The 16,730-nt window shown below is 37.4% G+C and overlaps 1 protein-coding gene and 1 pseudogene across 37 annotated transcripts in view; one reads left to right on the top strand and one right to left on the bottom strand.

Annotated features, from left to right (window-relative positions):
• The window catches only part of SLMAP (sarcolemma associated protein), a 149,818-nt gene that overhangs the window by 61,861 nt on the left and 71,227 nt on the right, over window positions 1-16,730 (top strand). For 21 of the 37 annotated variants that reach the window (XM_070777189.1, XM_070777190.1, XM_070777179.1 and 18 more), the window contains exon 2: window positions 1,729-1,876. In XM_070777189.1, coding sequence (XP_070633290.1) covers window positions 1,729-1,876 — 148 coding nt within the window. Of the gene's footprint in view, window positions 1-437; window positions 455-1,728; window positions 1,883-16,730 lie in introns of those variants that run through there. The other 16 variants (XM_070777184.1, XM_070777178.1, XM_070777177.1 and 13 more) reach the window with 2 other exon arrangements.
• On the bottom strand, window positions 14,783-15,346 carry LOC109576098 (large ribosomal subunit protein eL21-like; annotated as a pseudogene).

Genomic DNA, 16,730 nt, shown 5'->3' with positions numbered 1-16,730 from the left:
CAGCCTGGTGGCCTTTAAATTGTCGCCTAGGAATTAATGAAAAGAAATGTCATTTTCATATTTTCTGCAAATCGCTTATTCTTTTGTTGTGTTTCATTTTGGAAGAGGGTTTTATGGGAGGAGTGAAGGATAAATGAAACATGAAGGTCAGTATGAAGTAATGGGGGAAAAAATGTCCCTTTTGATTCTGTTATATAAATCCTTGCTTCTGTCTTCCATAGCTCTGTGACCTTTGGAAAGATACTTGCCTGTGCCCTACTTTTCTCATATATAAATGGAAATAATATCTATATCATAGCTTTAACGTTAAGGTTAAATGAGGGCCTGGTGGTACAACATGTATTTTAATAAATATTAGTTTTCTTCTTTCCTTTCTTCTTTAGGAAGGAATTCAGTGAAAATGTGTTGCTAGAATAAGCAGGGCTGGAGAGTGTAGAAAAATGCAAAAAGAAAGGTACATCTTTTTTTATTGGTTGTTCTCTTCCTAGTAAGTCTGTTGTGTGTGATCCCAATTGTTAATAATTTCTTTGGGGATAGATAGGTGATAAATAGGTAGGCTTCCTGTGCCTCCTGCTGTCCCTTCCCTTTGTAGAGACGGGGGATCACCCAAGTGATGAAAGGCAAGTTTAGTGGAGCTAGAAAGTGACACCTTCACAGTTGATTCCAGTATTTTAGTTTCTCGTGTCTTCAATCTGTTTATCACAAAGAATTTACTGAAGACATGTCGGTCCTGATACCAAGTATGTTAGTTCACTAATAGCTGTTCATACAGGTGTTACCTACTACCAATTGTCCTTGCCTGTGGAGTAAATAACACTTCCTTTGATTTAACCCAGAAATTATAGCAGCAGAGTTACAAAGTCAAAGTGAGATAGGAAGATAAAATTAGAGTTTTGTATAATAATCTTTAAAAAGATGTTTTATTGAGATATAATTTATATGCCATAAATTCAGTCTTTTAAAATGAACAATTCAGAGAGTTGTACAGCCATCACCACTATCTAACTTTAGAACCTTTTAATCACCCCAAAATGAAACGTTACACCCATTAGCAGTTATTCACCCCACCCCACCCCTCCCCTCCTCTGCCCTGACACCTCAACCCCTTGCAACCACTAATGTGCTTTTTCTCTCTGTGGATTTGCTTATTCTGGATATTTCATATAAATTGAATTACATATGTCTTTTGTGACTGATTTCTTTTACTTAGCTTAATGTTTAAAAGTTCATTCATGTTATAACATAAATCAGTACTTCATTACTTTTTATTGCCAAATAATTAATTCATATGGATGTACTACATTTTATTTTCCTATTCATCAGTTGATGGACATTTGGGTTCCATTTTTTTGGCTCTAATGAATAATACTGCTGTGAACATTTGTGTACAAGTTTTTGTGAGGACATGTGTTTTCAGTTCTCTTCAGTATATACCTCAGAGTGGAATTGAAGGGTCATATGCTAGCTTTACATTCTAACATTTTGAGGACCTTATAAACTGTTTTCTGAAGTGATATACCATTTTGTCCCAGTGGATTTTAAATCTCCCACTTTTAAAGTTCTGGTTTTATATATAATGGAATAAATAGCTGAAATAAGCAATTTGAATTGATAGGGGGAGAAAATTCACCTGTAGTAGTTTGCAAAGTTGGAAGTACTTTTTTTTAAAGTAGGTTTGAAATTATTACTATTAATCTTTGGCTCTTTTTTTAAATTTTATTTTTGCAGTTTTATCTTCAAGACACTAAAAGTAGTAATGGTACCTTTATAAATAGCCAGAGATTGAGTCGAGGCTCTGAAGAAAGTCCACCATGTGAAATTCTTTCCGGTGACATTATCCAGTTTGGGGTAGATGTGACGGAGAACACACGGAAAGGTACGGGTATGGATCGATTTTTCCTATTATTTGTCTTGTTAAATTTTTTATTCTATTGTTTAATGTTAACAAAACATTTCATGCTTGTAAAAGCAATTTAACTGTGACATTTCATGCAGTGAAATGTTGAATGTCTCACTTTTCCTATTGCTTTTCTAAAATCTTAAATTCTGAAATATTAAATAGTTTATAATCTCTATTACAGTACCAAAACATAGGACACTGCTGTGTCAGTTAAGAAGCAGTTGGCTGAAGTGACACTATATTCAACCAACAAGAGCTTAAACCATAAGGATGAGTGTGAAAACGTTAGTCACTCAGTCATGTCCGACTCTGTGACCCTGTGGACTGTACGCTGCCAGGCTTCTCTGTCCATGGAGTTATCCAGGCAAGAATACTGGAGCCAGTAGCCATTCCCTTCTCCAGGGGATCTTTCCGACCCAGGGATTGAATCTGGGTCTCCCGCATTCTGGGCAGATTCCTTACTTTCGATTCCTTACCTTCTGAGACACCAGGGAAGCCCCAAACCATAAAGATATCTATTATTAACTGATTAACAATAAGCCTGGAAATAGGTTGGTTCAGACTTCGTTCAGTTGGCTCTGTAGTGTTATCAAAGAATCCAGGATCTTACTGTCCTCCCAGTCTGTTATCCTTTATGTGTTAGTTTCTTAAGCTTTTAATTGTCACCTCATGGTTTAAGGGTGATGGCTTCAGCCCCAGGCATGATTTTCCCCACACCAGTGTTCTAGGCAAAAAAGATGAGATGGGGACAAAGTACCTTCTAGTGTGACTTTCTTTTTATGTTTGAAAGAACAATCTTTCATAGACTCCTTCCAGCAGATTCCTTTTGCTCACTGGCTACGTGGGTGGGTCATGTATATAGCTTTAGCTCTAGTTACAGAGAAGCTTGGCAAGGAAGTTACCTGACCAAGGAGAGCAGGAAATCCATGACTAGCATAGATCAATTATGATTTATCCCTTTGGTTGTGCGTTCATTGTTGCCCCAAACAAAATCAGAATTCTGTAGGCAGCTACTACAAGTGTAAAATTTCATGTCTCAGTTTCTGAAATTAGAAGTTCTGTGGCTAAATAAATTTAGATTATTTTTACAATTCTGAGGCTTTTTGGCCTTACCTAGTTCACTGTATAGTTTATGACTGAAATGATAATGACTGAATCATAAAACTAAAAAAATAGGAACCAAAAGTATGCAGTCCCACTTGTCATAGTTTAGTATGCACAGTGGAATGATTGGCAAGTTTTTCCTTTTGCTTCTCTGAGCATCCTCTGATCTGAATACCCTAAGTTGTTAGCCTCTAACATTTTGCACAGTAGACGAGGGAATCCAGGTAGATGGTGATGATGGTGTGTGAATATATGTGTCTTGGTTGCTCTGTCATGCCCAACTCTTTGCGACCCCATGGACTGTAGCCCACCAGGCTCATCTGTCCATGGGGATTCTCCAGGCAAGAATACTGGAGTGGATTGTCATTCCCTTCTCCAGGGGATCTTCCCAACCTAGGGCTCAAACCCAGGCCTCCGCATTGCAGGCGGATTCTTTACCATCTGAGCCACCAGGGAAGCCCTGTATGTATGTATGCGTATACATTTACGTACTGCAACTGCAGTATTATTTTTGTTGGGTTTTGTTGGCCTTCTCAGGGTGTTAGGTTTTGATACATGGATGTGTGCAGGGCCAGCGTCTTAGGAATTTTCATTTACATTTGTAAAATAGAAAAGAAAATTTGTATTTTGATGCAAAATATTGAGTACTTCTTACTAAGAGAACTCTACTTCTGTATAACCATACTGAGAACAGCTGCAGTGGACACTTTGATATCTCCTGTTGCTGTATCACATCTCCTCTGCTACCGAGTCATTCAGCAAACATTTACTGAACCCCAGCTGTGAATAACCCAGAGAAGGCAGAATTTAATTATATTGTCTTTCTCTCCAAGGAATATCTATTTTCTTGTCTTGCATTTCTCAAAGAGAATCAAGAGGTGTTAATTGGCACAAGAATGAGGTAATCAAATACATTTAGGAAATGCTTAGTTAACCAAAGGTAGGCAAGACATCTCAGAGCTTTTAACGTGCTAACATATGTACAGGTCTCTAAGGGGGTGATTGATTGAATGTAGATAACTCCAGACTCATTTCCACTTTTCTTCCCCATCTTGCTGTGTAGGACACTTTAGAAAATACTGTAGAAAGCTAAGAGGAAAACTGAGACTAAGTGTTAGTACAGTATTATTTCAGCAACATCAATTCTTACAGGCTTCTTTGAAAATTTACATATCTTTTATTCCAACTTTAAGGAAATTAAGACAAATTTCTTCATCATTTAAAATGTTATTTCTTTTGGCACTTAATTGGCTTGAAAAAGTTGACTTACATTATGCATGGCCTCTTGGGATTCAGCTATGTCATGAGTTGTGTATTACTATTTAAGCATATGCTTTAAAATTAAAAAAAAAAAAAAAGATGTTGCTCTATGCTAAACATTATACCAGTTGGAAAATCCTGTTGAAATTGTGCAACACTATCGGATATCTGGTGGATCAAAGAAATCAAAAAAGGAACTTCAAACTATGTGGAAAGGAAAGGAGACTTTCCTACAAAAATATGTTAAATCCTTTACTCAGATAAAAACTTACAATCTAAAATTTTCCATTATTAAAAAAGAAAGACAATGAAGGAACTTGGCACTTAGAAGAAATTAGAAAAAGAACAAAAAAAAGAAGTTTGGAAGTAGAAAAATGAAAAGCAGAAATTAATGAAATGAACAAAAAAAATTTAGAAGGGGTGGCTAAGTGGCTAAGTCACATCAGTCGTGTCCGACTCTGTGTAACCCCATAGACGGCAGCCCACCAGGCTCCCCCGTCTCTGGGATTCTCCAGGCAAGAACACTGGAGTGGGTTGCCATTTCCTTCTCTGATGCATGAAAGTGAAAAGTGAAAGGGAAGTCGCTCGTGTCCGACTCTTTGCGACCCCAGGGACTGCAGCCCACCAGGCTCCTCCGACCATGGGATTTTCCATCGCCTTCTCCGTAGAAGGGGTAAACAAACCCAAATGCTGGTCCTTTAAAACAAAACAATAAAATAGGTAGTTCATAAGCCTTGACTCCTTGTATATAAAAAATACAAGGAATGAGAAAGGAGATATAAACAGATATGGGATATACCAAAAGAATTCTTAGAGACTGTTACATGCCAAACTGTGGCAAAAAAAAAATAGAGTAAATTAATGTTTTCCTGGCAAAATTACCCCAAGATGTAGAGAACCTTCAAGTTAATTTTTTTAAGAGACTAAAAAAGTTATTAAAAATTGACTAGAAACGTGCATTCAGAGTTGAATTTTGCCTTATTAAAAAAAAGATAAATCCAGTGTTGTGTAAATAATCCAATATAGGTAAAGGTGAGAAACTCTGAAAATCTTTTAAAGAAGCCAGCAGCCTTTCATTAATGCCAAATTCTGATACAGATAAAGTACAAAGAAAAAAAAACTGTAATTTCATTTGGAACAATAGATAAAAAAATTCTGGTTAGGGTAGTAGTAAATTCAGAAGTGAAGCTAGAATAAACAAAAGTAGGATTTACTCTAAGAATGCAAAAATAATTCAATTTTGGGGAAATATGTCAACATCATGCACAAAATAAAGCTGAGAAATAGGTACTGTAGAACCAGTGGATGTTGAAAAGGCAGTTGATCAAGTTCAGGAGTTGTTCCTAGTAAAAACTGTAAATAAATAGGATGAAAAAAAATTATAATTAAAACAGAAGAAAAATAGCAAAAATGCTACACATCTATAAAAATACATGAACTGTTTGTGTATATCAATAAAGATAAACCTTAAACATTATTTCAAGAAAATTGCAAAAGAATATATGTGGTATAATACCCTTTACACGAAGCATGAATTCATGTACAACAATGCTCTATTGTGCTTTCTTTTATTATATCAATTAATTCTTTAAGATCTTTTAAAATTGAAGTATAATTAATTTACCATCTTGTGTTGTTTCAGGTATATAGCAAAATGATTCAGTTTTCTGTGTGTGTGTATGTATGTGCATTGTTTTTCAGATTCTTTTCCATTATAGGTTATTAAAAGATATTAAATATAGTTCTCTGTGCTATGCAATAGGTCCTTGTTGTTTATTTTCTATATAGTACTGTGTATATATTAATCCCAAGCTCCTAATTCATCCCCCAACTTCCCCTTGCTATCCCATTTGGTAACCATAAGTTTGTTTTCTATGTCTATGAGTCTGTTTTTGCTTTGTAAATGAGTTCATTTACATTATTTTTTAAGATTCCATATATAAGTGGTATATGATATTTGTCTTTCTCTTATCTGACTTACTTCACTTAGTATGATAATCTGTGGGTCCATTGATGTTGCTGCAAGTGACATTATTTCATTCTTTTTTATGACTGAGTAGTCTTTCATTTCGGAGAAGGCACTGGCACCCCACTCCAATACTCTTGCCTGGAAAATCCCATGGACAGAGGAGCCTGGTAGGCTGCAGTCCATGGGGTCGCTGAGAGTCGGACACAACTGAGCGACTTCCCTTTCACTTTTCACTTTCGTGCATTGGTGAAGGAAATGGCAACCCACTCCAGTGTTCTTGCCTGGAGAATCCCAGGAACAGGGGAGCCTGGTGGGCTGCCGTCTCTGGGGTCGCATAGAGTTGGACATGACTGAAGTGACGCAGCAGCAGCAGCAGTCTTTCATTATGTATATATACCACATCTTACGGTTTTCTCCAGATATATGCTCAGGAGTGGGATTGCAGGATCATATGATAACTCCATTTTTAGTTTTTAAAGAAATCTCCATGTTGTTTAGCCTAGTGGCTGCACCAGTTTACATTCCCACCAACAATGTAGGAGGGTTTCCTTTTCTCACACCCTCTTTAGCAATTATTATTTGTGGACTTTTAATGATGTCCATTCTGACCCATGGGAGTTGATATCTCATTGTTACTTTGATTTGCACTCCTTTAATAACCAGCAGTGTTGAGAATCTCTTCATGTGCCTACTGGCCACCTGTATGTCTTCTTTGGAGAAATGTCTATTTAGGTCTTTGGCCCATTTTTTGATTGGGTAGTTTGTTTTTTTATCATTGAATTATATGAGCTGCTTACATATTTTGGAAACTAACTCCTTGTCTGTAGCAAGATGCAGGATGTAGCAAATATTTTCTCCCAGTCTTTTCATTTTGTTTATGGTTTCCTTTGCTGTGCAAAAGCTTGTAAATTTAATTTAATTAGGCACCATTTGTTTATTTTTGTTTTTATTTCCGTTTCTCTACGAGACTCTAATGTTTGCGCTCTAATGCTTTTGAACACATTTATAATAAGGATATAAAATTGGAAAATTGAAATGATAAAAAGTAATGTGTGTGGATCTATGAAAAGGATTTTTTTCATCAGTCTGCATAGGATAAAAAACAGTGGAAGGATAATTTTTAAATTGCCCTTCATGCAGGTATTAAAAAGAATACATTAGGATTGTATGAATTGCAGGGATTTCTGTGAGATGTATTATTAAGTGAGGAAAGGATTACTTTTCATAATTTCATTATTTTTAAAAAGTCTCATCAGTCCCTATACATGTGCCTGTATACATATGTGTTTTATATGCTTATATGAACGTGGGAGGAAAACATAGAAGAATGCATATATATACTAATCATTAGTGTGAATCTTTCTGGAGTATGATTGGAGAGAGGGAGTAAAGGAGCCAAGAACCAGTTAAAAAGGGCAAGGCTGGCAAAACTGCAGTAGACCCCTACAGAACGTGACATATTGTGCATTTGTATAAAACAATATATGTGTAAAAGGAAATTTTTAAAAGGTATGTGCCATATATATATATGTTTTTATATTTGTGTGTGTACATAAATCAGTATTTTTGTTAAAAATGCTATGAGTGTGGTGTGACTAAATGTATTAGTTCATGTTAGTGTCTCTTCTATTCCAGTCTCTCCAAAATAAGCTGATTTTGATGTTTCACTTTCTGCGTAGTGTGGCTTCAGGGAGAAGATCCATTGGTCAGCACTTTAGTAATACTCTGCCCTATAGATATAAGATGTTATTGCCAACAAATAGGATGACTTTGTAATAGATTGAAGGGGTGGGCAGGGAGAGAGGGAGAGAAGGGAGAAAGAGAAAAAGCTAACCTATCAGATCCTCCTGGAATGGGAGCCTTAACAACTTGCCTGCTGGCCACTTCTCTGTTCATAAGGCCACACACTGCCCAGATGGTATGAGTTCTCGGTCGTACATTATAGTAACCCTCTGTTGCAGATCTTGGGACCGTTTAGTCCTATAAAATTCACATATATTACTAACTCCAGTTAGCCCTTCAGTCCAGGTGCCATTTGACCCACTTCTGTTCCTGTGTTAAGGCCCTGTGAGCAAAGGGTCTGTTATGAGTAAAGTCAGTGGTATCTTCCTTTGTTTTCTGCTGCAGTTGCGCTGAATTACTTTTACTCCCCACAGTATATCTTGTCTTTTCTGGCCTTCAAACCTTGCACATGACTTTTTCCTTCCCCCATAAACCTCTGTAGGCTGGACAAGGTGCCCTTCCATGTCCCTGTTGCACAGTGTGCTCATCCCCTCCAAATGTTTGCTTCCTTCACTGACCTGTAAGCTGTACAAGAACAAGCAGTATGGCTGTCTTTATTGCAGAATCTTGCCTGCTTAAACTGGCACATATTGGTTGAGTAAATTTTTAAAATGTGTCATAAATCTTTATCTGCCATTTTACAAGAGTTCCCTCTACCACCTTATCTCAGCTGAGATTTTATTAGCCTTCCTCCTAATCTGGAGGCTTATATGACAATGGGGTATTGGCAACCTTCTTGTTACTCGCTGCCCTTTTTATTCTGTTATGACTCAGTTACTTCTTAACCTGTCTAAGCTTTAATTTCCTCATCTTATAAAGTGGGATTCGTGATACTGTTAACCATCTGAAGGCTTGTGGTATGATACTCAGTGTTCACATTGTGGCACAGCAGTCACTGTGAATGAACACTGAAAGAGTGAACATGAAGTGCTTAACTCAGAATCAGGTGCTTTAATTATCACTGAAACCCTTGCCAATTATTTGTACCATCCTTTTTTTTTTTTTTTTTTTTTGGCCATCTAGTTTGCTTCTCTTTCTCAGTAGCTTCTACTCAGGCTTCTTTACCCATCTGTCCTTTGCAACCCACCAGTGGCATTTCAGAGGCATACTCACCAGCTTCTAGACTACTCCTTGATTTGGGGCTGTGCTGTCTTGCTTGTTTCTAGCTCTTGGAAACTTTCACCGTAAGCTTTACACACTTCCACTTTACAGCTTCTAGGGAAAACACAAAGGTGAGTCAACAAAGAATGTGCCAGATTGACTGAATCTTTCTGATGTCATGGCAGTCTTCTTTTGTTCATTTAAAAAATGTCTTCTCAACCCAGTGTATGCACCAGAATTACCTGCAGAGCTTGGTAAAGCTATAGACATGTGGATCCCACCCTTCAGCCCTAAGAAGGAGACTTGTTAGGTGTGGGGCCTCAACAACCTATTCTAAAAAGCTTTGGGTTGTTCTTTTGGGCAGCTAGGTTTAAGAACTCTGCTCCATTAAGTTTCTGGCAACTATTTTATCTGCTTTCCTTTATCCTCAAGTCCTGAGACTCCCTACTCATGTATGTCTGCTGTGAAGCTATATGTACTGGCTCTGTCCATGTATTTCCAGCTTCTTGCTTGGTTGTTTCCTCTTAAATGTCCTTCTTTCACCTTATAATTGCTCCATACAAAGCTTAATTTCTGCCTTCAAACCAGAGCATTATAATAACTTCCCAGTTTCACTTTTTGCTCATTCATTTTGTAAACCGAATATTGGTATCTATTCTGAATCCCATCTCTTCTTTACCTTCAGCACTTGTCATCTAGACATTTGACTCCTTTCCCTGCTTCTACTTGTTTTTCTAGATGCCAACCTAGAGTGTTACAGTAGCTGTCCACTTCTGGCCACCATATTCTCCCAACCCACTGCCTCCAGAATATTCTTCTGTTACAGCTTTATTGGTGTCATTATCCTGCTTTTAGAAGTCTTAAGTGGCTGTGTCATGCTGTAGAAGAAAATCTGAAATGCTTAACTGTACACTTGAGGCCCTCAAAAATGTGGACTCAATTCAACCTTTTGATTTTTTCCATTACTTCCCTTAATATATGTTAAACAGTGTTACTTAGAGGTAAGAGGAAGAAAAAATTTGTTTGAATCCTAGCGCTGCCATTTGCCATAGATGAGGTCTCAAGCAGGTTACCTTAGCTTCTTTGATTTAAGTTGCTTCAGCTGTAAAATGGAACATAAAAATAACTATTTATCTGGTTTATCATAAATAGTTAGCATATATAGTGTGCTTAGCATGGGACTGGACCCTAAAGATTCTTGAAATATATTTCTTCTCCAGGTGCCCATCTTAGTTGTTCAATTCTCACATCCTTCTTGTTTTCTTTTTCTTTGCTCATGCCATTCTGCCTTTCCTTTTGTTTCCAGCTTTTGAAATTCTATTTTTTCTTTACCCTCTTCATAAATCCTTCTTCTGCCCTTGTCCATTTCAGATTCCATCAGTGCCTTGTAGCATTTATGAATTTTTTCCCCTTTGTTGTTAGATACTTCTAGTTTTCTCTACAAACTATTATAAATTGAAATCTGCTCAAGGGCAAGGAAGTTGGTCATAGTCCTCTTGGTTTTTCCCATCATTCCCAGTGTACTCATTTGTAGCCAGCAGGTTTTCATTGAGTATTGAGTGAACAGATAAAGCCAAAGAACAAACCAAGTCAAAAAATAAACAAGCAATATCACTCCCAAGTATGCTATAGAAATAAAGTAGCAAATTAATCCACATGCCTATAAGAAGGATTCCTCCCAGCAAATAAATAGGTTGAACAGGATTCCTGGGAGAGATAGCTGACTCTCAGTCCAGGGCAGTGTGGGAAATTAACACGATGGTGCCAGTCAGGCTGTCTCACCCCACGCTCTCACTCCCTCTCACCCCGTGTTCTGTAAACAGTGACTGCATGGCTGTGTAACAGCTGAGATCACTTATAGCAGTGCACATGTGCATCGTGAGGTACCCACTTGGTCACGGGCTACTTTGTGTGGTATGCCTGTGTTAGCTTCACCATGAAAACGCTGGCTCCCCCTGCACTGGGGCTTCATTGGAGTGATATCACAGTTATGTTATATGAGGTTACGTTATGGCTACATTATGATTATGTTATGGCTGCTGCTATGGCTACTGCATCAGCCAGGAGAAAGGCTGTGTTAAGGCCACGATGCCAGCCGGGAGAGAAGAAATGTGTCTGCAGTTCCTATGGCTCCTCGTGCCTTCTTCCAGCCTCTTCTAGAGCTAAGAGGCTGAACCCTGGGTTCAGCGAACAGTGTGAACAACAAGGCAGTTGGCATCAAGAACAGGATCAGCAGTACAGCCAGGAAATGTATAAATTGGATTTATAAGATTTTTGTCACATCAGAAAGCAATGGAACTATCTAAGATTGCTAAGGTTGTGTTAGAAAAACTCAAGAATTAACATGGAATTCTGACTGATCAAAGATTAGTCAATTTGAGCATCAAACAATAAATAAAGCAGTAAATTGAAATAGATCCAATATATTTAAATCCATAAACTTACAATATTAAAAAAGAAAAAGATTTGGTCACCTCTGGAATTTATTTCTCATTCTGAAAACAGGTAGATAAAGAGAAAGAAGAAAGCATTTGTGCTATCTTTACTATAGAAATTATACCTGAGATAAATAAATAGTAAAAGAGAATTTTCTTCTTTTTTTTTTTTTAATCACTGAACTCAAGCTGATAGATGAAGAGAGGGTGATAGAATATCAATTCAAAAAAAAAGTTTATTTTAAGACAGTCTCTTCTGCAAAGGTTGTTGGAAAGCTGGACAGCCACATGTAAATCAATGAAGTTAGAACACATCCTCCACCATACATAAAAATAAACTCCAAATGACGAAGGCTTAAATACAAGATGTCACCATAAAACTCCTAGAAAAGAAAATGGACAAAACATTCTCTGACATAAATTGTACCAGTTTTTTTTAGGTCAGTCTCCCAAGGCAATAGCAAAAGCAAAAATAAAAGCAAAATAAACAGGTGAAATCTTATCAAACTTACAAGTTTTTGCACAGCAAAGAAAACCATAAACAAAAGGAAGGGCAGCCTATTACTGGGAGAAAATATTTACAAGTGATTCTACCGACAAGGGCTTAATTTCCAAGATATACAAACAGTTCATACAAATCAATTATAAAAAAGCAAACAACTCTTACAGTGGTCAGAATGGTCATCATTATAAAGTTTATAAATAACCAATGCTAGAGAGGGTATGGAGAAAAGGGAACTTTGCTACACTGTTGACGGGAATATAAATCTGTGCAGCTAGTATGGAAAACAGTATGACAGTTCCTTAAAAAAATCAGTTGTCATATGGATGTAGCAATCCCACTCCAATTTATATCTGGATAAAAGTTATAATTTGAAAATATATATGCATACCAGTGTTCATAGCAACACTATTTACAATAGCCAAGGCTTGGAAGCTGTCTTAAATGACCATTTGCAGATGAATAAAGATGTGGTATATATACACAGTGGAATACTACTCAGTCATGAAAAGGAATTAAATCCTGCCATTTTCAGTAACATGGATGGACTAGAGATTATCATATGAGGCGAAGTTAGAGAAAGACAAATATCACATGGTATCACTTGTATGTGGAATCTAAACTATGACACACCACTACAATATTGTAAAGTAATAAAGCCTCCAATTAAATAAATTTATATTAAAAAAATAAAATATGACACAGATGAATTTATGAAACAGAAACAGACTCACAGAAAAACTTTGGTTACCAAAAGGGAAAAGGGATGTTGCAGGGATAAATTAGGAGTTTGGGATTAGCAGATACAAATTACTGTGTATGAAATAGACAACAAGGTCATATTATATTGCAGTACTATATTTGATACCCTATAATAAACTATAATGGAAAAGAATATGAAAAAGAATATGTATATAATTGTATAGCTAAATCACTTTGCTATACACCAGAAATTAAGACAACATTTTAACTCAACTATACTTCAGTTTTTAAAATTAAAAAAAATATATTTTTTAATCTGATAAGTACTTGTCTAGCTCTATCTCTTTTTTAACCTTTAAAAAAAAAAGTCTGGGAATCAGAAGCTTTATGTAGCAAAAAGTACCAGAATGAGCATTTGGTAACTTTCATCTTAGGTTGCAGTCACATGGCAATTAGATGAATAATTTCCCAACCTGGAAATGTTAACACTGCTCATTTGTTTGTTTGTTTGTTTTTTAATGTTTTTTGAGCTTTTACTTCCTATTACTGCTGATCATTTCAAGTGATCCTTCAAACCACTCCAGTGGAGTATAGTATTGACCTTCCTATCAATGCAGAAAAGGAGATAGAACCAGACTCCAGTATACCCCAGGAGTTTCAGTCTCCCAATCAAGTATTATAAAGAGTCTTTAAACTTATCAAAGTCAACGTTGGTCCTTTAAGTAGTGTATGTGTGAAGAGGTAATAGAAAGAGCTGATTGTATATCATAAAGTAAATATAATAACTCAAAAGCAAAATAATCTGTATAAAAGAGAAAGAACTCATGTAATGGTAGGTTGTATAGTCTTAATTCTAATTTGTAATAAAATATTGTAATTACAGCAGGCAATTGTGGATTTTTCTCTTGCATGCACCTTGTTTTCCTCACCACATCTGCTTTGCAGGTTTTAGCATTTCTGAAAGTTTGCCTTTAGCTTACAATACATGTGTACATTTAGCATGGCAGTCTTCCTGCAGCCACATTACCCTGCCCAAAAAACTCTAAAATTGTGTCTTATCATTAATTTTGTCTTTGATTCATGGCAGTATGACAGTAATAATGTTTCTGGATGAATTTTGAGAGGACAGTTTGTTTTAAAGTGCTTCATAGAAGGCTTTACAGCAGCATTTTCCAAAGTAGTTTCTTCATATGGACACAAAATCTACTAAGCTCTGAGAAAGACTGTGGTTTAAAAAGATAAAAACTCTTTCAGTGTCTCTTAACCAAGTATTTTCCAAACTTTTCTGACCCCCAAATCCTTTTTTGTATACCTGCTAGCACTCTATTTTAGGAAATGATGCTATCAGTTCAGTTTAGTCGCTCAGTCGTGTCTGACTCAGCGACCCATGAACTGCAGTACACCAGGCTTCCCTGTCCATCACCAACTCCCAGAGCTTACTCAGACTCATGATCAGTGAGTCGGTGATCCCATCCAACCATCTCATCCTGTCATCCCCTTCTCCTCCTGCTTACAATCATTCCCAGCAACAGGGTCTTTTCAAATGAGTCAGTTCTTCGCATCAGGTGGCCAAAGTATTGGAGTTTCAGCTTCAGCATCAGTCCTTCCAATGAATATTCAGGACTGATTTTCTTTAGGATGGACTGGTTTGATCTCCTTGCTGTCCAAGGGACTCTCAAGAGTCTTCTCCAACACTACAGTTCAAAAGCATCAATTCTTCGGTGCTCAGCTTTCTTTATTGTCCAACTCTCACATCCATACGTGACTAATTAAAAAAACCAAAACTTTGACTAGACGGATCTTGTTGGCAAAGTAATGTCTCTGCTTTTTAGTATGCTGTCTAGGTTGGTCATAGATTTTCTTCCAAGGAGCAAGCGTCTTTTATTTTCATGGCTGCAGTCACCATCCACAGTGATTTTGGAGCCCCCTAAAATAAAGTCTCTCACTGTTTCCATTGTTTCCCCATCTGTTTGCCATGAAGTGATGGGACCAGATGCTATCTTGGTCTTAGTTTTCTGAATGTTGAGTTGTTTTTTTTTTTTTGCACAGTCCACGTCTTTATTTTTACACCCATCAGGCCATGAATTCATAGGGAATGGGCTCCAACAGTTCGGGTTCCTTTCCATTGGTCCTCACAAAGTGTGCTTCTCTGGGTGGAGCAGGCTGGCGCTTCAGCTGAACCCAAGTCCCTTTCTCTTTGGCTTCCTTCTTTTTCTGATCATTTTCCTTCACACGTTTCAAGAAGCTATCTCAGCTCTTAGAGTGCTTAATATGCTCGATATGCACATTAATTCTCTTGGCAAGAATCTTGCCCTTAACTTGTTTGTTTACAATGATGCCAACAGCATGCTGGGTGACATTGTAGACTCTTCCAGTTTTGCCATGGTAACATTTGTGGGGCATTCCTTTTTGAACAGTACCCATTCCCTTGATATCTACAATATCACACTTCCTGTAGATTCGCATGTATGTGGCCAAAGGAACAACTCCATGTTTTCTGAAAGGCCTGGAGAACATGTAGCGGGTGCCCCGCCTCTTTCCCTTTGTGTTGGTCATCTTGGCGAATCACTGGAAGATGGCGGTTCAGGCCGAAAAGCTGAATGTTGAGTTTTAAGCCAACTTTTTTACTCTGCTCTTTCACTTTCATCAAGAGGCTCTTTAGTTCTTCTTCACTTTCTGCCATAATAATGGTGTCATCTGCATATCTGAGGTTATGGATATTTCTCCCCGCAATCTTGATTCTAGTTTGTGCTTCATCCAGCCTGGCAGTTCTCATGATGTACTCCGCATATAAGTTAAATAAACAAGGGGACACTATACACCCTTGACATACTCCTTTTCTGATTTGGAACCAGTCTGTTGTTCCATGACCAGTTGTAACTGTTGCTTCTTGACCTGCATACAGATTTCTCAAGAGGCAGGTCATGTGGTCTGGTATTCCCATCTCTTGAAGAATTTTCCACAGTTTGTTGTGATCTACAGAGTCAAAGACTTTGGCATAGTCAATAAAGCAAAAGTAGATGTTTTTCTGGAACTCTCTTGCTTTTTCCATGATCCAGCAGATGTTGGCAATTTGATCTCTGGTTCCTCTGCCTTTTCTAAAACCAGCTTGAACATCTGGAAGTTCACAGTTCACATACTGTTGAAACCTGGCCTGGAGAATTTCGAGCATTACTTTGCTAGTGTGTGAGATGAGCGCAATTGTGCAGCAGTTTGAGCATTCTTTGGCATTGCCTTTCTTTGGGATTGGAATGAAAACTGCTGGCATATTGAGTGAAGCACTTTCACAGCATCATCTTTTAGGATTTGAAATAGCTCAACTGGAATTCCATCACCTCCGCTAGTTTTGTTCGTGGTGATGCTTCCTAAGGCTTGCTTGACTTTGCATTCCAGGATGTCTGGCTTTGGGTGAGTAATCAATCACACCATTGTGATTATCTGGGTCATTAAGATCTTTTTTGTATAGTTCTGTGTATTCTTGCCACCTCTTCTTTGCATGAAATGTTCCCTTGGTATCTCTAATTTTCTTGAAGAGATCTCTAAGTCTTTCCCATTCTGTTTCCCATTCCCATCCTCAACTTCTTTGCACTGATCACTGAGGAAGGCTTTCTTATCTCTCCTTGTAATTCTTTGGAACTCTGCATTCAAATGGGTATATCTTTCCTTTTTCCTTGCTTTTCACTTTCTTCTTTTCACAGCTATTTGTAAGGCCTCCTCAGACAGCCGTTTTGCTTTTTTGCATTTCTTTTTCTTGGGGATGGTCTTGATCCCTGTCTCCTGTACAATGTCACGAACCTCTGTCCATAGTTCATCAAGCACTCTGTCTATCGGATCTACACCCTTAAAATCTATTTCTCACTTCCACTGTATAATCGTAAAGGATTTGATTTAGGTCATACCTGAATGCTCTAGTGGTTTTCCCTATTTTCTTCAATATAAATCTGAATTTGGCAATATGGAGTTCATGATCTGAGC

Source organism: Bos indicus, chromosome 22 (genome assembly GCF_029378745.1).
Source record: "Bos indicus isolate NIAB-ARS_2022 breed Sahiwal x Tharparkar chromosome 22, NIAB-ARS_B.indTharparkar_mat_pri_1.0, whole genome shotgun sequence".
Taxonomy (NCBI): Eukaryota; Metazoa; Chordata; class Mammalia; order Artiodactyla; family Bovidae; genus Bos; species Bos indicus.
Note: the sequence above shows the minus strand (reverse complement) of the source record. Positions and strands in the feature narration are given on the sequence as shown.